At 50.5% G+C, this 22,662-nt stretch overlaps 1 protein-coding gene across 1 annotated transcript in view; it reads right to left on the bottom strand.

Moving 5' to 3' along the window:
• LOC127585192 (annexin A2-like) overlaps positions 1 to 22,188 on the bottom strand; it is a 32,017-nt gene extending 9,829 nt beyond the window's left edge. Inside the window, exons 1-8 of the mRNA XM_052042423.1 lie at positions 22,093 to 22,188; positions 16,953 to 17,020; positions 8,502 to 8,589; positions 7,291 to 7,385; positions 6,115 to 6,228; positions 2,748 to 2,838; positions 908 to 987; positions 318 to 377 (exon numbers count right to left, since the gene is read on the bottom strand). Of these exons, the coding sequence (XP_051898383.1) occupies positions 318 to 377; positions 908 to 987; positions 2,748 to 2,838; positions 6,115 to 6,228; positions 7,291 to 7,385; positions 8,502 to 8,589; positions 16,953 to 17,003 (579 nt within the window). The 5' untranslated portion in view covers positions 17,004 to 17,020; positions 22,093 to 22,188. The remainder of the gene's footprint in view (positions 1 to 317; positions 378 to 907; positions 988 to 2,747; positions 2,839 to 6,114; positions 6,229 to 7,290; positions 7,386 to 8,501; positions 8,590 to 16,952; positions 17,021 to 22,092) is intronic.
• Positions 22,189 to 22,662: the final 474 nt, after the last annotated feature.

Genomic DNA, 22,662 nt, shown 5'->3' with positions numbered 1-22,662 from the left:
GTAGATGCAGGTAAGAGATAGTGATGGGCAGGTGCGGGGGAGGAGGGGAGAGCAGATCCACCAGGGGAGACTGGTGGGATGAAATGAAAGGACAAGGGGGACCCTATCCCTGTTGGGATCCTCTGGACACTTTGCATTAAAGCCTCAGATACCTGACACCAGGCTTCATACCAAGATGCACTAAAATCCCATGACAATGGCCCAAATCCAAGCTGTATCCAGCTCAGAACATCACAGGTCACTATGTCAGTGCTGGCGAAGTCAGCGAGCAGGACACGTGTACTCTACATGCACCGTGTCCGCACTGAGTTGCCTACCTGAGCATCAGAGTCAATCAGGCTGTAATCCTCCACGTTGGATGGCTCCGATCGATTACCCTACACACGGAGAAAGTCGAAGCAGTGTCACTAATTGGTGGACATGAGCAATGTCAACCGTATGATGTACGCACACAAGCAGGACACCGAAGTAGACCTTCATCATGCACAGCCCAGTGATGCTCGCTCCACCCCCTGCCCCCCCCCGGACAACTGTCGTCACTGCCCCTTCTCTCCCCTCTCCCTCCTATGCCTTTCCTTCCACCTCTGCCTGTGGCCTCAGTTCTTCAACCACATTCTGTGCCCTCTTTCTCCACCAGTCTTGTCTAATCAGCAAGGTGGAGTTGGCAGGAATTCACCGCGACTAAGGAGTAGTGTGTTAGGGTACAAAGTGCGGCAGGTGCCCAGGGGATCCTCACCCTCATCACACAGATGCTAATTCCTACGTCACACTGTGCCAAATATCCCCAGTTACATTCCCGGCAATCCCTACATTACAGAGGCTGCATTTAGTTATATGCCTCGCTGATGAGCTCAGCAAGTCGGGAGCAGGAATGCAAGACTCAGGCTTGATACACATGGGAAGTTACCTTCGCCAAGGCACACAGAAGTTTAGAGAAGTCTCCCGAAGTGTCGTCTTTGATATCACTTAGCATGCTTTTCTTGAAAACTGTAAAGATTTGAAATATTGTTAGTTCATTAGAAGCCTGAAGTCCCTCACCACCAGGTTCAGGAACAGCTACTTTCTTACAACCCATCAGGTTCTTGAACTGACCTGCACAACCCTAACCCTACCTCAGCAACGGGACACTACGGACCACCTCTTGCACTGCCATGGACTGGTCTCTGATTGTGGAGTATTTTTGCATCAATGTTCTGTTTTGCAGTCTTTTTTATTTCTCTTTACTGTCTGGTATAAATTACGTATAATTTATGTTCTGTGTGTTGCCTGTACCTACATGCCTGTGATGCTGCTGCAAGAAAGTTTTCATTGTACCTGTACCTCACCATACTTGTGCACATGACAATAGACTCGACTTGATTGCTTGGGCTGAGACACATTCTGAAGCTACTATGCAAGCTTCCTGAGTCAGCTGTACAATAGAGGTGTTAACTCATTTATACACACCATCGGCAGACCAAACCCACGTATTCACTGTCCCACCAGAGTTTACACCTGTCCCTCACTCTCAATCTCCCTGCAATTCAAAGACATGATCGTGAAGATGGAGTTGTATCAAGTTCCAGTTAAACCCCAAACACTACATTCGGTTCTGGGCGCTGTACGTACATAGGACCTCCCGGTCTTGAACAATGGTGACCTTCGCCACGATGTTGATAGTTCAGGACTCAGTGATGATCATGTCATCGAATGTCAAAGATAGGTGACTGAATTCTACCTGTGGGACTCAGTCATTGCCTGACACTTCCATAGCACAGATGCTGCTTTTGTTCAAACATTTGTTTTTTATGAACAGGACCATTCCTGGATAAAATTTTCCACATTATGTGTGGTGTTGTAACTGGACTGGAACAGCTGGGCTGTTCTGGAGTTCTGGAGCGCAGGGCTTCAGCTGGGACAGTGTCTGATGCTGCAGTCCTTGCTGGGTCCATCACGAGGAGTGAATTGATTTGGCTGCAGACTGGCTCCTGTGACGGTGGGAACACCCACTCGGTACTTGTGGATGAACACGGCTGTAAATGCTTCAGCACTCACACACTGGGCCCCACCGTCACCGAGGATGGGTTGTCAGATGTTCCTGGAGCCTCTCCCTCCTGCTCGCTGTTTAGTTGCCCCCCCACCATTTCCCACTAGACTCGCTGGACTGCTGAGCTGTGATCTGACGGCTTAGCTCCATCTGTCCCATGGCGTGCTTGCTGGTTAACTTGACATCCAGCTGCCAGCACACCCTCCTGACCCCTTGATGGACCAGGGTCAACCCCTGGATTGACAGGAATGGTGGAGGGAGGGATATGTCAGGCAGTGAGGTTACAAACTGTGGTGGTTAACATTTCTACTGCTGATGGTCCACAGCACCTCACACTGGCCCGACTTTGAGGCGCCAGGTCTGTCCTGAGCCCGTCCCATTCTGTTGTCTGCAGCACCCGAGGACACCCTCCAGTGTGAAGACGGGACCTTGCCTCCACGAGGACCGTAGGCTGCTCACTCCAACCAGTGCTGCCGCGGACACATACATCTAGTTGGTGAGGGTGAGGTCGTCCGTTTGTCCCTGAGGATGAAGTAGGGAGGGGGGTCATAAGGACCGTGCTCCTGTCACACCTTACCCACCCGTCACACATTGTCACACCTGTCAACCCTCTCACATCTGTCACATCTGTCAGGTGGAATGGAAACTTCTTGTCCTTAAAACCAACAATTACTGCAGTAGATGGAGACTTCTATTTTTGCTCAGCTGCCCCCTTACTCACGTTCTTCATAAACCTTGTTCATCTCCTTGATCTCCCTGTTTGAGCGAGAGCACAGGATCTCAATCAGAGTGGCTTCATTTGTTCCCATGCCCTGTGAACAACACATTTTAAGGACCATTTTTGAAACAAAACTCATAAATTATCACAAGTTCACTGCAAAATGTATGGTGCAGAAACTACAACTGTTAACACACAGAAAATGTAGGAAACACTCAGCAGGTCAGGCAGCATCTGTGGAGAGAGAAATGAGAGTTAACTTTTCAGGTCAATGACGTTTCATCAGAGTCGGTGGGCATTCCTGGACACGTTCACCCTGTTTCTCTCTCTGCACCTGCTTCTCGAGCTTTTAATTCATTTTCAGGATTTGGGTGTCGCTGGCAAAGCCCATCCCTAACTGCCATAGAGTCATAGAGCACCACAGCACAGAAACAGACGCTTCAGCCCATCTAGTCCATGCCGGCCTGGTTTTCTGCCTATTCCCATCTACCTGCACCCGGACCATATCTCTCCAAACACCTCCCATCCATGTACCCATCCAAACTTCTCTTAAATGTTACAATTGAACCCGCATCCACCACTTCCGCTGGCAGCTCGTTCCACACTCGCACCACCCTCTGAGTGAAGAAGTTTCCCCTCAGATTCCCCTTAAATATTTCACCTTTCACCTTAAACCTATGACCTCTAGTTCTAGTCTCACCCAACCTGAGGGGAAAAAGCCCACATACATTCACCCTATCTATACTCCTCATCATTTTGTATACTTCTATAAGATCTCTCATTCTCCTGCGCTCCAGGGAATAAAGTCCTAACCTATTCAACCTATCCCTGTAACTCAGGTCCTCAAGTCCCGGCGATATCCGTGTAAACGTTCTCCATACTCTTTCAAGCTTATTGATATCTTTCCTGTAGGTAGGTGACCAGAACTGCACACAATACTCCAAACTTGCCCTTGAGAATGTGGTGGTGAGATGCCCTCCTTCTGGTGTACGTGCTCCACAGAGCTCTTGGGGAGGGGAGTTCCAGGATTTGGACCCAGTGACAATGAAGTCCCAGTGATATATTTCCAAATCAGGGTGACGTGTGCTTGGAGGGGAACCTGCAGGTGATGGTGTTCCCTTGCGCCTACTCCCCTTTGCACCTTGGTGATCGCGGTTGCAGATTTGGGCGGTGCTGCCGGAGTAGCCTGCGCGAGTGACCGCAGTGCGTTTGGCAGACAGTACACACTTCAGCCGCTGCGCGCTGAAGGCGGAGGGAGGGAGAGCTTAGGGCGGTGGAAGGTGTGCCAATTGAGCGGGCTGCCTTGTCCTTGTCGAGCTTGATGGTTATTGGAACTGCACTCGTCTGGGCAAGCAGAAAGTGTTCCATCGCACTTCTGACGTGCCAGAAAGACCTTGGGGTGTCAGGGGGGTGAGCCATCCACCACGGGATCCCTAGCCTCTGACCTGCTCTTGCAGCCACAGTGTTTCTGTGCCTGATCCAGTGAAGTTCTGGTCAAAGGTGATGTCGAGGGTACTGATGGTGGGGAACTCAGTGACAGTAATGTCAAGGTAGGTTGGTTATACTTTCCTGCTGGAGGTGGCCATTGCCTGGCACTGTTGTGACATGAATGTTACTTATCAGTACATGCCTGAATGTTATCTGGGTCTTGCTTCATGCAGGCGTGGGCTGCTTCATTTGCTGAGGGATCGCAAATAGAATTATCAGCGAATGTCCCCACTTCTGATGGAAGGAGGGTCATTGATGATGGTTGGGCCCGGGACACAGCCCTGAGGAACTCCTGCGATGATGTCCTCCAACACCCACAACCATCTTCCTCTGTGTGAGGTGTGACTCCAGCCACTGGAGCATTTCCCCTTGATACCCACTGACTTCGGTTGTACTTGCTGAGTGTTCTCTCTACTTCATCATTTCAGATTCCCAGCATCTGCGGTATTTTATTGCTGAATTTCAGAGCGGGACGCACTGGGGACAGAAGTTAATGGGTGAAAAGGAGGTGGTTCCCTTCGAGAGACGAACCCATGGCACCTCCCTGAGGCTGTTCAGCTTCAGCTGTGCCTGGGATGTCTGTTGGTGAAGATAGTGTTGGCTGTAAGTGGTGTTCAAAGCAAATCTACCTCCTGCAGTCACAGCCAATGGCCACCAGATGGCACATGAGGCTGCGTCACAGCCAGTGCTGGGGCTGCCTGCACTGAACCTTCTCTCACACACACTCCCTCAGGCTCCAGGGTATCTCGATGCCACTCCTGTCCCTCGGGTTCTGGGGTGACCCAGGACGGCAGTGTGGGAGCCGTAGGCTCTCCCACAGGCGGGGGTTGAGGTGGCTGGGAAGGGGTGCTGTAGTTCGTGAGGTTTAGGCAGGGATTCTGTGTTGTCCCACCCTCTCTATCTCCACTCTGAGTGGTCATGGACCTGTGGGAATGCTCAACTTTCCTCAAGGAAGCTTTGAGCATATCCTTGAACCTTTCTGTCTGCCCTCTTGGTCAGCTCATCCCCTCACAGAACTCAGAACGGAGCATCTGTTTTGGGAGTCAGGTGTCAGGCAGGTGAACAGGTGACCTGCCCATCGAGGGGTAACCGGAGTCTTGGTGAGCACACAGATGTTTGGTCACTTATTCTTCCAGTGGATTTGGAGGGTATAGTTGAGACAGGGCTGGTGGTATCTCCCCAGCACCTGCTGTAGGTGTCCAGATCTCAGAATTGTACAGGAGGGCAGTGAGTCACCAAACACTTTCCTGACCGTCAGTGATTCACCTCCTGGGGAAACATTCAGCAGGTGAAACCAAAGTCCCCTTTAACAGTGCGCAGCCCTCCAATCAATGTCACCGGGCAGGACCGGTCTCGGTACAAATTCCTGTGCAGGACAAACTGACCAAAGGCCGGTCAGTGAGTCTAACAATGTGAGTGTGATTGTGTGTGTGTATGCGTGTGAGTGTGTGTGTGAGTGTGTGTGTATGAGTGTGTGCGTGTGTGTGTCTTTGCGTGTCTGTGCGTGTGAGTGCATGTGTGTGTGTGTGTGTGCGTGTGTGTGCACGCGTGTGTGTGCATGTGCGTGTGCATGTGCGTGCGTGTGTGTGCATGCATGTATAATGCCTTACGATTGTTCTGACGTTACAGCAGGGAATGAACCCCACAGGTCAGCTGTGTTGACCTTGAAGCACACTGGGGGCCACCTGAAGTTGCCGTGTAACCTGTGCCCTCCTTGCGATAATGAATCTGGTTCCACCCTCCCCGCCTGCACGTTCACACCAGAGCAGCTTGTTATGTGTGTCTACTCGTGGCTCCTTGTGGCTCAACCATTGAATGGCAGAAGGAGGAGATCTCCCTGATTGCGCCGGGGGTGCGCCCGGCGCCCTGATCGAATCCTCACCTTGACTGCTTTCTTCATTTCCGTAGCATCGTACTTGGCTGGAGTTTTCAACAGACCGAGGATGACAGCCTTCAGAGGCTCCTTGAGGACAGAGTTCAGAACATCCTCCAGCTTCTGCAGAGGAACAAAAGACATCATGTGGTCATTGTCCGTCAGTACCAAGGTTCCCTGCTGACCGCTGGGACATGATGACACCAGGGTGATGAACATCTCCCCTGGGTGATGTCCATCTCTCCAAGGCTCACCATTTCCCTTCTGTACTGCAGTGGGCCACAGTCAGTTACAGGCGGATTGTTGACCCTCCCATGTCTGGGACTGTACAGTCAGTAACAGGCAGAGTGTTGACCATCAGTGTCTAAGATGGTACAGTCAGTAACAGGCGGAGGGTTGATCATCAGTTTCTGGGACGGTACAGTCAGTAACAGGCAGAGTGTTGACCATCTGTGGCTTTGACCGTACAGTGGGTAACAGGCAGAGTGTTGACCTTAGTGGCTGGGATGGTACAGTCAGTAACAGGCGGAGCGTTGACCATGAGTGTTTGGGATGGTACAGTCAGTAACAGGCGGAGCGTTGACCATGAGCGTTTGGGACGGTACAGTCAGTAACAGGCGGAGCGTTGACCATGAGCGTTTGGGACGGTACAGTCAGTAACAGGCGGAGCGTTGACCATGAGCGTTTGGGACGGTACAGTCAGTAACAGGCGGAGCGTTGACCATGAGCGTTTGGGACGGTACAGTCAGTAACAGGCGGAGCGTTGACCATGAGTGTTTGGGACGGTACAGTCAGTAACAGGCGGAGCATTGACCATTAATGGCTCGGACGGGTACATTTAACCTTTCCATGTGAAATGCCCAATGGCACACTGACCATCACACGTGTAACACCAACTTCATGTACCGCCGTTCGCCACAGCATTTTGCTTACCTTTTCCCGACCCCTCCCCTCCCTGTCCTTCCCTCCTCATCCCTCAATCTGCCTTATCGTCCTCCCCACCTTCCACCCCATCCCTCCCCTCATTCCCCTCCTCTCACCTCCCCACCTTCCCCATTGCCCCAACCCTGCCCCCTTCTCCCTCAGCTCCTGCGCTCCCCATCCAGCAGGCAGCGTTCCCAAATCCCAGCCGGCCCCGGTACCATGCTGCGTCAGGGTTCGATGTGCACACGGGGGGTCACTCACCTTCTTTCCCAACCTTTCAAAGGCGAAGGCGATATCTTGTCTCTGTGCATTGCTTCGGCTGGTCAGTACGTCGATGATGGTGTGCTCATCAATGCCTGAAACAAGGACAGCTTATTACAGCTTTGGGACAAGCATGGGCAGGCTGCACAGTGCAGAACCGTGCTGCATCATTCCGTGTATCCACGTGTACAGCACCGAGCTGTGCAGTACAAGGCTGCATTTTCTTTATCTGTGGAGTATGAGAATGGGCCTCAATTTGTAGAGTACAGTTAAAAGGGTCGTGCATCTCTCTGCAGATACACAACCCTGAGTTAATCCAAACAGCACAGGACTGCGTGTTTACCATTATCACTGCTGTCGTGACATCAATCAGTACTGAACGGCTTCTATGTACAGTACTGGTCCGGATATCTATCTAGGCAGATCCAATGCTGTATCGATGTCTGTGTAGAGGAAGACCATTTTTACAGTACATAACTGCACATCAAACCGCACAAAACATTAGCTCTGTGTCAATCTATAGAGAAGGGTCCCGACCAAAATGTTGACCGCCTGCTTTTCTCCACGGACGCTGCCTGGCCTGCTGAGTTCCTCCAGCATCATCGTGTTTTTGATCTAGATTCCAGAATCTGCGGTCCTTTATTTCCCCTGTATTTGAATGTGTTCAGTAGGGGCCTGTATATTCTTACCCAAACAGTCCTGACTTGTGGATCTATGTTTATACACACCCTCTCAGATTCTCAGAATCACCACCTCGTCCTTTATATGGGATCATTATTTACAGAGGGAGGGTGGCTGCTGATATGGGAAACACGGTGCCTTCAGAGTGTCCCCTCTGAAACTTCAGACACCCAGTGAAGGGACACAGGGTGCAACATCCCAACTGGGAATGTGGTTACCAGCCAGGAATGTCAGGATCGACTGGGAACATTGTGATGGGCCAGGAACATGGGGATCAGCCAGGAATGTCAGGATCGACTGGGAACATTGTGATGGGCCAGGAACATGGGGATCAGCCAGGAATGTGGGCATCTAAACCCTGGGGAGTAACTTGAGACAAGCCAGCTCCCGGCAGAGTTACGGCTGGCACTGAGCGGGCTCCAGGTGGAATGTGAGGGTCTCCGGCCAACAGTGGAGCAGAAGCAGTAACTTTGACACTGGCTGGCTCCCAGAAGGTGACGTGATGCTCTGACCCAGAAATATCGACCTACCTTTAGTTTCAATGGCACGAAGCAGCACCGCGGCATCGCTGTCTGCGACAAAGTTAGGGAACGGCTTCACTGTGGCCCCAGCGGAAATCTGGAAGGGAAGACAGGAGATCATCTCCATCCTCGGTGTCCAGGGAAACTCCTCCTACAGGCAGTCAGAGAAAGTCCACACCCAGACCACTGGGGAAACCCCAGACCACAGGGAAATCCCAGCCCTGGGCCACCGGGGAAACCCAAACCCCAGAGCAGGGGGGGAAGCCCCTTCACTCAGACCACCAGGGTAAACCCACCTCTACAGTGCAGGAGAGTCACAGTACCATGGGTCACCCCATCCCGTGCGACACAGGGGACATCCCACCGCCACAGTGTGGTCAGACCAAGCCCTCACAGCCCTGGGGAGCAGCTCCCACAGCATACTTGGGGGAATCCCACGCCACTGACCCTAACCTACATACAAGATACTCTGTCCACACCTCCGAAGTTCCTACCCTCTCTGCCACCCCCTCAAACTAGTGAACCTCTCTCTCCCATTGTCAATACCGATAAGATCCCCCCACATAAACGCCCTGTGCTAACCCCAACCTCACCTCATCACCCACATGACTCATTGTTACCCTGCCAAGGGCTTAGTCTGTAGTGAGTGACTCACCCCCAGACACCACAAACCCTTCCACCCTCTAGAAGGCACCAGTCAATCCTGTGATGAGATATCTCCCTTTGCCTGGATGTATCCAGCACTAGGAACTCTCCAGAAGCTTGACACCATCCAGGACAAAGCAGCTTGCCTGGGACCCCATCCCAAACATCTCATCCATCTACCACTGGCACCCAGTGGCTGCAGCATGTACCCCATCGACACCATCTCCCACCCTACCACCTCAGCCACCAAGAAAGACAATTGCATGCAAACATCTACGCCCTGCGTATTCTGCTCCCCATGTTCACCCTCCACCCCAACCGCCCCATCAGCTGAATGAACTGGAAGTCGATGTGAAGTTGGTGACGTGTCCCCGAGCAGCTCCAGAATGATTGTCCGTGTGGTGGAAGGAAAGGGACGGACTCAGACTCAATCAAAGGGTGTGACAGGAGCCCATTCAGCCACAGTTCGACCCCCAGGGGCCCACAGTCTCTGGGGGAGGTGGAGTCAATGGAGCCATCCTCATGGCAACTGCACACTGAGTGACTTTGTCTACAAACCAAAGCAACATTAACTGGGTTCCACACCCCTGCCATTGGTGGGTTGATAGGCCCTCCCTTTACGTTCATGTCATTGGTCACCTGATATGTCCGTCATTGCAGGTACCGTCCTCTGTACCTGCTCATTCATCCAATACACCAATCAGAATTTTCACCACCAGATCGGCTGATTGGCCAGTCAGGCAACCTTGTCCCCATGTCCAATACTTTCGAACGGTTGAAGAAAAGTTCAAATGAAATTTTAGAAAAATTTTTTACATAATTTTTGGGGGTTTCACTCACAGCAGCATGTAATTTAGTTCCCGCTCAGCGATTCCCTGGTTGGGTGTGATCATGACCACTCAGTTCCACACCTCATCACGGCCTCGGTCCAAGCATGGACCAAAGAGCTCAGCTCCCGCGGTGGACTGAGTGACTGCCCTTGACACCAAGGCAACATTCGACTGAGTGCTGCATCAAGGAGCTCTGGTAAACCTGAAGTCAGAGGGCATCAAGAAGAAAGCACTCCGATGATTGGAGTCATATTTTGTACAAAGGAAGATGGTTTTCAGAGGTCAGTCATCCTAGTCCCAGGATAGTACTGCAGGAGTCTCTCGGAGCAGTATTCCAGATCCAACCACCTTCAGCTACCTCATCAATGACCTTGGTTCCATCACCAGGTCAGAAGCAGGGATGCCTGCCTGACAACTGCACAACGTTCAATTCCGTTCGCAGGACCTCAGCAAGTGAAGCAGCTCACGTGTGCACACAAAGAGACCTAAACAACATTCGGAAATGGGCTGATAAACGACAAGTAACATATGCGCCACAAAGATATGAGGTAATAACCATTTCCAACAAGAGGGCATCTAATCAGCGTAACATTCAACAGTGTTACCATCACCGAGACCTCCACCATCAGTATCCTGAGGGTCACCATGACTACAGGAGCAGGTCAGAGGCTCAGTGTTCTGCGGAGGGTGATCCACCTCCTGACACCTCAGGAGCATGGTCAGCACCAACAATATTCAGGAAACTTGGCATCATCGCAGACAAAGGAGCTGCTTAACTGGCATCCCGTCCACCAGCCTGGACATTGACTCCCTCCATCACTGGTACACGGTGGCGACAGAGTGCATCGGCTTCAGGATGCACTGCAGTTACTCACCCAGGCTTCTCCGGGAATTGTCGAACACAGGTTGGAGTCCCCTGGGCAGCAGCAGACTGATATGCCCAGGTGGATGATAGCTGCTGGTCCTCGAGCTCACTTTGGGCTTCAGCAGAACAAGGTAAGAGGCCACAGACAGGGGAAAGGAGTAGGACAGAGAACTAAAGTGACAGTCAACTGCAGTAACACTCCAATAATCCACTATCTGAATTTTCAGAATTCCCAATGATTCAGTTTCTGGATCACCAGGTTCAGTCTTCCACTTACCCTTTAAACTCTTCGTCCCCAACTCACCGGGACCCTGCGTCCAATACTCCTTTTAAGCTCTCCTCGTTCATGGGAGAACTCACTACACTATTGTGTAACACCGAACAAAAAGTGAATTAAAAGAGTGTTGAGATGTTAATAGGAACAATGTCCAATAGTCTGGAAAATCTGACATCCCAGCACTACCAAAGTCTGGAGTATCGGAGTGCTGGAGTTTGACTGAGGAAGCTCAGGGTTACCGCTGTGGACTCAGCGCAGGTCCAGTGCAAAGCAGGCACCCAACCTGCACTTGGTTTCTCCAGTGTGGAGGACAACTGGAAGAAGTGCACGAGAACCATTATAGAAAGGATGTGGAGGCTTTGGAGAGGGTGCAGAAGAGGTTTACCAGGATGCTCCCTGGATTAGAGGGCATGTGATATAACAAGAGGTTGGACAAACTTGTTTTTTCCTTCTCTGGAGCATCGGAGGCTGAGAGCTGATAGGTTTACAAGATGATGAGAGGCATAGATAGACAGTTGGTATCTTTTTCCCAGGATCAAAATGTCTAATACTAAGAGGGTATGCATTTAGGGTGAGAGGGGGTAAGTTCAGAGGAGATGTGTGGGGCAAGTTTTTTTACACAGAGCGCGGTGGGTGCCTGGGATGTGCCGCCAGGGGTGGTGCTGGAGGCAAATACAACAGAGCCATTTAAGAGGCTCATAGATAGATGTGCAGGGAATGGACGGATATGGCATTGCGTAAGCAGAAGGGACTAGTTTAGTTAAGTGCTTAATTACCAGTTTGATTGGTTTGGCACAACACGATGGGCCGAAGGGCCTGTTCCTGTGCTGTAACCACTGCTTCACCTGAAAGGAGTGTTTGGGTCCTGGTTTGCAGGAAGGACCAAGAGAAAGCATCTCCTGCAGTCACACAGGAAGGGAGGTGGTTGGTGGGGATTGAAGAGTGAACCATGGATTCACAGAGGGAACGGTCCCTTCGGAATGTTGAACAGCGAGGGGAGGGGAAGCACGAGTCCTGGTGGCATCTTGTTGGAGATGGCAGAGATGATCCGTTGGATGTGGAAGCTGGTGGGGTGGAAAGCGAGGTTGTGAGTTCTGGGAGAGGGAGTGGGAGCAGAAGTGAGGGAAATGGAGGAGATGGGGTTGAGAGCCTCGTTATCTGTGGTAGGGGGGAAGCCCCTGGTTAAGGACAAGGGAAGACAACCCGAAAGCTCCGGTCTGGAAAGTTGTCAGCATCAGAGCAGAGGGAGGCAGAGAACCCGGGGAAATGGGATGGAGTCCTCTCAGGAAGCAGGGTGGGAGGAGGTGTGGTCAAGGTCATTGTGAGGAGCCTGTTGGTAATGAATATTGATCGCCAACCTGTCCTCTGAAACGGAGACAGAGAACCCAAGAAAGGCGGCAAAGCTGATGAAACCCTGGAGTTTAGTGCAAGTGTTGCCAGCTCCCCAGCTGACGCAGAGGTGATTGGAGGAGGGCTGAGACAAATGAATCCAGGGGTAGGCTGCAAGAATTTGATTTCTGTTCCAAGTGTTAAAACTTATGAAAGGAAGGGGTGTGGTTCTGGAAACAATTCACCGAGCACTGGAGGCTCCTGTGTCTACACTGAGCATTGGAATGTGTGAGGCTGGCGCAGGGCACACTGCACTCAGCCTTGAGACAACTTAATGCAATGAACATAACAGCACAACATCTCCTTAGAGAGAGAGGCAAGTACTGAGCTTTACTTTTCCTAAGTGCCTCAGCAGGGTGTGAGGGAGGGACTGCTCCCCGCGCAGCAGTGGGCTGTTTGTGAGCTGTGTGTGCAGTCTCCAGGAAACTCCTTATCGTCGTCACTCCCGTGTGGGCAGCTGATTGAACCGGATCCAGAGTCAACACGCAGACAAAGGCAGTAACACAAAGTGCATGGCTGCAAAGTGACTAACTGCAAACAAAGCAAAACCTCAGAGGAAGCAAACTGGAAAACTTGTTCACTAGGCTGGAGAGGATGCGGGTCACGGCTTCAAGGCCTGATCGAGGTTGGACACCGCTCCTGCCACTGCTTCCCTTGTTCGCCAGAGGACGCGAGTCCCCCGGAACAGGCTCTGGGGTTGTTCAGTGAGGAATGAGAGGCATAGATAAGAGGCATAGATCGAGCGGACAGTCAGAGACTTTTTCCCAGGGCGACAATGGATCACAGGAGGGGGCATAATTTTAAGGTGATTGGGGGAAGGTATAAGGGGGATGTCAGGGGTAACTTTTTTACACAGAGAGTGGCAGGTGCGTGGAACTCACTGCCAGCAGAGGTGGTGGGCGCAGATACATTAGGGACATTTAAGAGACTCTTAGATAGACGCATGAATTATAGAGAAATGGAGGGCTATGTGGGAGGGAAGGGTTAGATAGATCTTCGAGCAGGATAAAATGTCGGCACAACATTGTGGGCCGAAGGGCCTGTGCTGTGCTGTAGTGTTCTATGTTCTATGAATGCTTTGCTGAAAGGCTTCAGGTCAGAAGTGGAGGAGTTTCTTGTTGGCTGGGTGGTGCAGGTCGGTGGGACCGGGAGAGGGGCAGGCGGTGGTAAACTTACACAAGGCGGTGAAGGGAACTCGGGGGCAGAACTCTCTCCTGCACAGTTTCAATTCTTTAGGGTGGATCAGAGAGGAGTTTTGAAGCATCTTCCCCACAGTGGCTCAGCTGGTCGAGCCCCTCCCTCACAGCTCCAGAGAGCTGCGCTCGATCCTGATCTTGGGCGCTGCCTGTGTGAAGTTTGCACGTTCTGCCTGTGGCTACATGGGTTTTCCCCTGGATGCTCCGGTTTCCTCCCACATCCCAATGACCTGTGGGTTTGTAGGTTAATCGGCCGCTATAAATTGCCCTGGTGTGTGGGTGAGCAGTGGAATCTGGGGCATGTTGATGGGAATGTGGGGAGTATAGAAAGCGATGAGTGTAACCGGATACCTGATGGTTGGTGCACACTTGATGGGCTGAAGGGCCTGTTTCTGTGCTGTATCTCTCAATGACTCAGATTGGACTGAGGCATCTTGCAGGAGGTCAGATAGTTTCGGGTGGGGTAGGGTGTGGGAGAGTCTAAAGGGGCCTGACCCGTTGTAGAACAGGAGACTAGTGAGAGGGCCCACCGATTGTAGACTGAGTTTGAACACTTGCAGCACAAAGACACCTGGGTCGGGAAGGAGCCTCACATCCAAGGAAATATGGAGAGAGTTCCTAAAGCCCTGTGATCTGGATGTGTCTGAGATGAAGAGAAACTTGTTTATCTCAAACTTTCCCCATAAATGTATGAAGGGTTAATCCAGTCACAGCATTGTGCCTGACCTCCTGAACATACTCAGCATTTTCTGGTTGGGAACAGCCAGCTGAAACTGGATGGCTCCGGGCCCAAGGGTTTGGGCACCTCACCTTAAACATGATAGGACCTTTTTCATTGGAGCGCAGGAGAATGAGGGATGACCTGAGAGATGTATAAAATCATGAGGGGCATAGATAAGGCATAGATAAACCTTTTCCCAGGGTTGGGGAATCAAGAACTAAAGGACGTAGGTTTAAGGTGAGAAGGGATTTAGTAGGAACCTGAGGGGAAACCTTTCCACCCAGAAGGAGGTCAGTACATGGAACGAGCTGCCAGAGGAAGTGGGTGAGGCAGGTACATTAACAACATTTAAACGGTACTTGGGCAGGTACATGGATAGGTAAGGTTTAGAAGGATATGGGCCAAATGTGGGCAAATGGTACAAGCTTAGATGGGAATATTGGTCGGCATGGACCAGTTGGGCTGAAGGGCTTGTTTCTGTGCTGTATGAATCGATGACTCTTTGATCTTGGTGCATGGGAAATATTCAGGGAAGATGGAGTGGGGCATGCCATACCTAATGTGTTATGTTATTTCAGCAAAGGGTGCCAACAACTAAAGTTGTTCTCACTGGAGAAGATGGAATGGCAGTCAGTCCAGCTCTAAGTAATGAGCAGAGTTGGCGGGGTGGGGGTGTACAGACCAGACACCGCTGTACCTACACACGCAGCAAAGATCAGAAGGAGGACTTGTTCTTACAGCACACCACACAGCCTCAGGCTGTCCTGAAGCTTCACGGCCTTGGAGTGGGAAAGTGGGAAATGCAGGAGACAATCCGTGCAGAGCGAGATCCCACAATCTGGCCAAGTGAATGACAGCTGAGGAATAAATATTGACAAGGGCAGTGTTGGATTCAGCTGTCTTAAGTAATTTTTTAACATGTAAGGAATGGCCACTTCCTAGCTTATTGGTTCGTCCATCAGGTGAATATGTGTGTTCTCAGTGGTTGGTTTGGCCACAGGTATCTAATAGGTTTCCTGATTGGACTATTGTTAGCTAAGGAGTACCCCTTATCTCAGGTGTAAAAGGTGTCGTTTTTTTTTGTTAATCTCTCTCTAGTTTATCTCTCTCTCTATCTCTTGCTCTCTCTCTCTTCCCCCCACCACCCCCCACCCCCCAGCCCCGGCCCTAGCTCATCTTTAGTTCCTTTTGTCTCGGTTCATCTCCTAGCAGTAAAGCCAGTGCCATGTGCTCTGTGACTGCTTCTTTGTTTTAAACTTTTCCAATAAAACTTTGTGAAGCACCAAGTTGTTTTCAACTCATTCCTTGACTCCTGAAAGAACCTGCGGATTCGAAAATAACCAGATCCGACAGAAGTAAGATCTCCTCTGTTTGTCCTGGAATCCTTCACACCCTGCTGAGAGGGCAGGGCAGGTGCACAGAGCAAAGGGGAACTCGGTCCCTCACCACGGAACAATGAGCCCAGCTAAAACTCTGTGTCCGATTCGGGGAACACAGATGGGGGTGTTGGCTGTGCAGACTGATGTAAGACATTTTCTTGGCATTGCTGTGGGGACGAGTGTCAGTCCCTGAGGACCACTTGAGGTGTCTCTATGGCCCCCCCCTGCACCCGGTGTGGAGAGGAGTTCAGTTCGATGAAAGCACAGGGGAAGTCGGTGTTGTGCATCTGTGGGGACAGGGGTGAGTGCACCTCCGGTTACACCTGCAGACAACTCGTCAGGTGAGGGTTGTGTCCGCTCATGTCACCAGCTTTATGTTCTACACTGAGGCAATAAAGTGACAGGGAGCCATGGTATGGAGACAGAGAACATCACAGTGGGAGCTGAGGGAGGAGCTGAAATCCAGGTCTCCACCTTTCCTGCTACTGGCCCTGTAAGCAGGCTTATCAATTATTGTCAAAAAACTGTTCTATTGGCAATAAATATCACAAGTAAGTGCCGCTGTTACAAACCCTTAGAACAGTCAGTCTACCCAGAGCCCTGACCCATGAACACAGACCCAGACATCAATTGCAGGGTCTACCACCAAGCCAGGGCCTTGCACAGAAATACTGGACTTGGAAGGAGCAAGCAGCGCTCATGCAGTTAACACTACAGAGCAAACACTTGTGCCTAACCTCAACTCCTTGGACTATTGAGGCCCTGCTGCTTGCTCAAGGCCCGACTGGAGGCCAAAGCCTTGCCCAGAGGGAGCCCGTGCCACTGTGTGAGACCTCACCGAGGCCACGTCCACAAAAGTCTAAGCCCAAAGTCCATGGCCCAAAGTCGCGCTCTCGGCTAAGAACCCACAACCAGCCCACAGGCCTGCTCAGAGACCGGTCTTCCCCCAGGCCTTGTCCACACATAGCAAGCCCATCGCCAAAGCCCAACCTCGGCCCAAGCTAAGGCCCAGCCCTAAACCGAAGCCCCAGGCCAGACAGAGCAAAAGCCCACCTCAGCCCAGTCTTTGTCCCAACCCAAAGTCCTTGCCCGGAACCCCAGCTCCAGCCCTCAGCCCAAAACCAACCCTGACCCACTTCCTCACAGTTTAATACGCACCTCATCACCACCCAGGCACACTTCAGCCAATAAATCCCGGATCTTCGCCATTTTGCTTTTAGAATGAACTAGGACAAAGAAGAAAACCAAATATTAAAAGAATCGAGGCAGTGAGTCTTGCAATAGCTTAAACGTTATTCAGAGCAGGAAGGACCGTTTTCTCTGCCTGTACCTCAGTCCAACCCTGATGATTCACACCCTCCCTCGCCCTTGCTGTAATGGCAGGCTGGACTGGAAAGACACAACTTGCTGCCAAACATTCCTCCCTCTCACAAAAGAACCAGTGAGGAAAGAATGAATCATACTCCCGGCAACAGCGGTCAGGGTGCTGAGCTGTTCATTTTGAAATAAAAAAGCACATTGGCTGAACTGGTCTCTGGGCAAGCTGGCTAGTGTGTGAAGTTGCAGTGTTGGACCTGTGGACAGTGTGTGATGGAGCAGCAACGTCCACAAGGCTTGTAGAATCGGCAGCTAAGGGAGCATCCTTCCTCAGCTGGGTTAGAAAGTCGATGGAAGCTGGAGGGAGCCTAACACTGATGTACGGTCAAGGAATAAACTTCCAAAGGCTAACCAGTTGGTAAACACTCCCTGTTACACACATAAAATGGAATGTGCTTGTGGGCTCAATGTCTCAAAGCCCAAGGCAACACTTAGGCTTAAAACTTACAGTGTTGCTGACACAGAGTTCGGGAGCACACACACAGATCCAGCACACGTGCAACCCAGCGGAAGGTCACCTCGGAGAAATCAGTCTGAGCCATAACCCGCCAGTCAAATCACTCAAAGTCACACCTGAGAGTTATTGTTTAAAGAACGTGTGCAGAATCAATACTTAGACACAAGAGATTCTGCAGATGCTGGAATCTGGAGCAACACACACAAAATGCTGGAGGAACTCAGCAGGTCAGGCAGCATCTATGGAGGGAAATAAACAGGCGAAGTTTTGGGTTGAGACCCTTCATCAGGACTCACAGGCAAATTGCTCCAGAATCAATACTTGGTGGGGTTGAACCATTTTGGTTTCAATGGCAAATTGTGCTGGTAATTGGCTTTGAACGGTGGTTGAACAATTTAATCAAAACAGAGCAACCCCTTTCCTTCACTCAGAGCAGTGAAGCAATCCAATTCACACTTCCCATTCTTACAGTATCAGAGACAGGACTGACCCTGTGTTGATACTTCCTGTGTTCTGTAACTTGGGCATCGGCTTCGATGTGTCTGCACAATCTACATTACTGTCTCACTTCAATGTGCTTTCCTCTAAAACCCTCCACTTCATCAATGTGCATTCAAACGTACGCAGGAAATATCCCCTGCTCCTTGTTCCTTTCACTTGAGTACCTTGTCAAGCACAGACTGAAGTTAGTCTGAACTTGGGCCGTGATCAATTCCGCCGGATGGACCGAGGGGACAGAAAGGGGTTGTTTCCACAGGCAGGGTCAGGGCCACAGCAGAGATGATGTAGGATGGAGAGGAGGGGGTAGCAGGGCTGTGAACCTGAGAAATGATGACTGGATCTGAAGCAGAGAGTCTGCCAGACCCTGCATGACACAGCGTCACATCAAGTACAGCTGCAGCCTCACAACCCTGGTGACCCAGATTCGATCCCGACCTCCAGCTCTGTCTGTGTGGAGCTTGTACATTCTCCCTGTGACCACGTGGGTTCCCTCCCAGTGCTCCGGTTGCCTCCCACATCCCAAATATGTGCTGGTTGGAAGGTTAATTGTCTGCTGTAGATTGCCCCAAGTATAGAGCAGTGGCAAAGAGAATCAAAGGGGAATTGATGTGTGTGTGAGAGAGGATAAGTTACAGTGAAATCACTGGGGGAATGAGACAGATGGGAATGATTGAGACCTGCATAGACTCAATGGGCCGAAAGGCCTCTTTCTGCACTGTAATGATATATAAAATCTGTAAAATCATTAGGAAGATGGAGTTGTGGAGAACCTCTGACAACCTCTGAACATTGCAGAGATATGGCATCAGGATTGTGGCCACACCAACACCAGTACCCACTGGCTGCCTCTGTCTACATACTCTCTGTCTATGTACTGCGACCACTGGATCCAGTGGCCAACAGCTGGCAGGGCAGCTTAGTACCGAAGGTGCAGGCGTGTACCAGTGGGGGGAGCTCTCTGCCTACCTGCTCACCCACTTCCCTATCACACTGCCAGCAGCCACAGCCCTTCGGCCCAACTCGTCCATGTCGACCAAGGTGCCCACCTGAGCCAGTCCCATTTGTTTATGTTTGGCCCATATCCCTCTGAACCTTTCCAATCCATGTACCTGTCCAAGTGTCTTCTAAACATTGTAATTGTACCCGTTTTTACCACCTCCTCTGGCAGCTCGTTTCATATACGCACCACCCTCTGTGAGAAAACTTGCCCCTCGGGTCCTCTTTAAGTCTTCCCCCTCTCACCTTAAATCTATGCCCTCTAGTTTTAGACTCCCCTACCCTGGGAAAATGACCATTCACTTTATCTATGCCCTCATGATTATATAAACCTCTATAAAGTCACCCCTCAAGCCTCCTTTGCTCCAGGGAAACCAGTCCCAGCCTATACAGTTTTTCTTATAAGAACTTAAGCCCTCCAGTCCTGGCAACATCCTTGTGACTCCCTTCTGCGGGTGTAGTCTCATGAACGTCCTGTACAGCTGTAACATGATGTCCCAACTCTTGCACTCAGTGCCTTGACTCATGAATGCAAGTGTGTCATACACTTTCTTCACCAGCCTGTCCACCTGTGATACCACTTTCAGGGAACTGTGCACCTGTACCCCATGGTCTCGCTGTTCGACACACTTCCCAGGGCCCTGCCGTTCTTTGTGCAGGTTTAACTTCCTAAAATGCATCTCTTTACACTTCTCTGAGTTAAATTCCTTCTGCCATTCCTTGGCCCACTTTCCCAGTTGGTCTAGATCCTGTGGTGACCTCTCCACCATCTTTCACACCAGCAGTTTTGGTGTCATCCACAAACTGACTGCCCGCGCCACCTACATTCTCATCCAAAGCATTAACATAGACGACGAACAATGGGGGACCCAGCACCGACCCCTGCGGCACACCGCTGGTCGCAGGCCTCCAGTCTGAGAGACAACCCTCCACTGCCACCCTCTGCCTCTGACCAGCAAGTCAATGTTGTCTTCATGTGTTAAAGTGAATATTAAGACCAAAGTTCTTTAAGCCTGGTGAACTAACTAACCCTTGACCTTGTGTGAAGGTTTCTTCGTGAAGTTTCGGAGTTCAGGGTGGGAGAGAGAAGCAGCGGTGACAAGAAGCGTGGACAACCTCCACTCTTCCATGTATTTGAACTTCTTCCCGTTAGATCAGTATTGGTTTCAGTATTCCTCAGGTCTAGGGCAGTGCACATGAAGCCCTGGATTAAAGCAGAATACCACCGAGAAACCTCTTCAAGTAATCTGGAGCCTTGGATTCCTGGCTGCTAATCATTGTCCAAGTCCAAAATCAACCTGTAAAATATGGTATGACCTTGTCCTGTTCTAGACCACCACCCCCACCTGGACTCCCCTTCACCCCCCTACTCCCCCATCCGCACCCCTCCACCCCACCTCACAAGCCCACTGCCACAAACACCTGATAGTCTGAGCTGATTGTGGACAACAATCATAGTCCTGCTGCCCATATCTGACCCTACATGGTCCTCTCCATCTCACACCCTGACCTGTTGTGGACACAGCTCAGCACATCACAGAAACCAGCATTCCCTCCATGGACTCTGTCTGTACTTCTCGCTGCCTCGGTAAAGCAGACAACATAATCAAAGACCCCACCCACCTGGGACATTCTCTCTTCTCCCCCCTCCCATCAGGCAGAAGATACAGGAGCCTGAGGGCACGTACCAGCAGGCAAGGACAGCTTCTATCCCTCTGTGATAAGACTTGAATGGTTCCCTTATACGATGGACTCTTGACCTCACAATCTACCTTGTTGTGACCTTACACCTTATTGTCTACCTGCACTGCACTTCCTCTGTAGCTGTGACACTTTACTCTGTATTCTGTTATTGTTTTACCCTGTACTACCTCAATGCGCTGTGTAATGAATAGATCTGTATGATTGTTATGCAAGACAAGTTTTTCACTGTACCTTGGTACAAGTGACAATAACAAACCAATACCAATACCAATGTTGGCTCTCCACATATCTCAGAGCTCCTGTCCCAGCCCAGAGCCCTTGGTTCCCCCTCCCTCTGGCTGCCCTTGTGACCACACCCACTCCCTCCATCTTTCATTTTTAAGTCCACACGCAAACTGTATCCTTGTCCTCCGTCTCCCGCCTGTCCCTTAAGGCACGCCTCAAATCCTAGCTCTTGACCACACCTCCTGCCTTCTCTCTGGAGCAGCTCAGCTCTTCTTTATTCTCACACACTTTTCAGCAGTTTTTCTCAGCTGAAATGAACCATATAAACTTGAGTCACACTGCAACTAATTGCCACAAGGCAAAGGGAATAAAGAGCAGCACACAGCTTGTAGCAAGCCACTGAATGTTCTGGTTCCACCCCTCTCTCTGACAGCGAGGGAGCAGAATCAATGGTTCCAGAACTCTGTGTGGCCACAGCCCCAGTGACAGACAACAGTCTCACATTGCATGGACTGTGGGAGATCCCAGATGCATTGTTCTGCAACTTTGCCACCCTGATTCTGCTTGTTGAACCACGGAACACCACTGGCACTAATCCAGGGCCTTTCCCCAGGGTGTGGCATGTCCTAGATCATGTTATACAGAAATTAACAACTTGCATTTGACATCAAGATGACAAAATATTGTTCAACCAATAAAGCACTTCTGAAATCTGTTCAATAACATTGGTTGATGGATAAACACACTGTCCCCAGCAAAAGTAGGGGAACTTGGTTCAGCAGAGTTTACACAATTAGACACACATTATATGATTTTTACAATCACAGAATATATCATAATCTGTTACTTTTCAGACTGGGATTTAAGAGCTTCACTGATCAATGCAATCTGAGATAATCACACAATGAAAATTACACATTTGACAATTCAGTGCATCAAATCTTCAATCAATAATTATTCAGTGAAAACTGTTAAATTATTGTAGTTTACACTGCCGATGTTGGATGATATTTTAATAAGAATTGGAATCACACCTACCCGTGTGCTCAGCCACTGAACAGGGACTAACTCAGCTACAGACTCCACTGCAACTCACGGGTGTGGCTTTTAAATACCAGTACGTGGCCACATCAACACTTACTGAATCCCCACCCCTCTCCCAAGCCCATCCCTGTCTGTAGCAACAAACCCTTGAAACAATGATCCCTAAGACAGGAAAATGACTAAACTTCAATCTAACTGTCCCTCCGGTAAACCATGCCTCAGCCTGTTCTCCTCAACACTTCTCCCCACTCCTGCCCCGACTGAAGCTGCTAGTTATGAACGAAATAACTCTGGGATTCAGCCCAGATAAGAAGCTCGTTCCACTCGCAGATCTTTACACTTCACCCCATTTGTAAGGGAGAGTATTTTACTGGCAGACACTGAGCAGAGCTCCAACTTGATTCCCCGCCTGCAAACCACAAGTCTGTTCACGCAGCGGTGGGAAGGGATTCAATCTTCCTCTGCACCTCGACACTGCAGTCAGTGTTCAAATCTCCGAACCCAGAACATTCAGTCGAATACACTCTTTCCATAACCAGCAAAACGTGACTGATTGAGTTAGTT

This window comes from Pristis pectinata, chromosome 32 (genome assembly GCF_009764475.1).
Source record: "Pristis pectinata isolate sPriPec2 chromosome 32, sPriPec2.1.pri, whole genome shotgun sequence".
Lineage (NCBI taxonomy): Eukaryota > Metazoa > Chordata > Chondrichthyes > Rhinopristiformes > Pristidae > Pristis > Pristis pectinata.
This window is presented reverse-complemented; position numbering and strand designations above follow the sequence as displayed.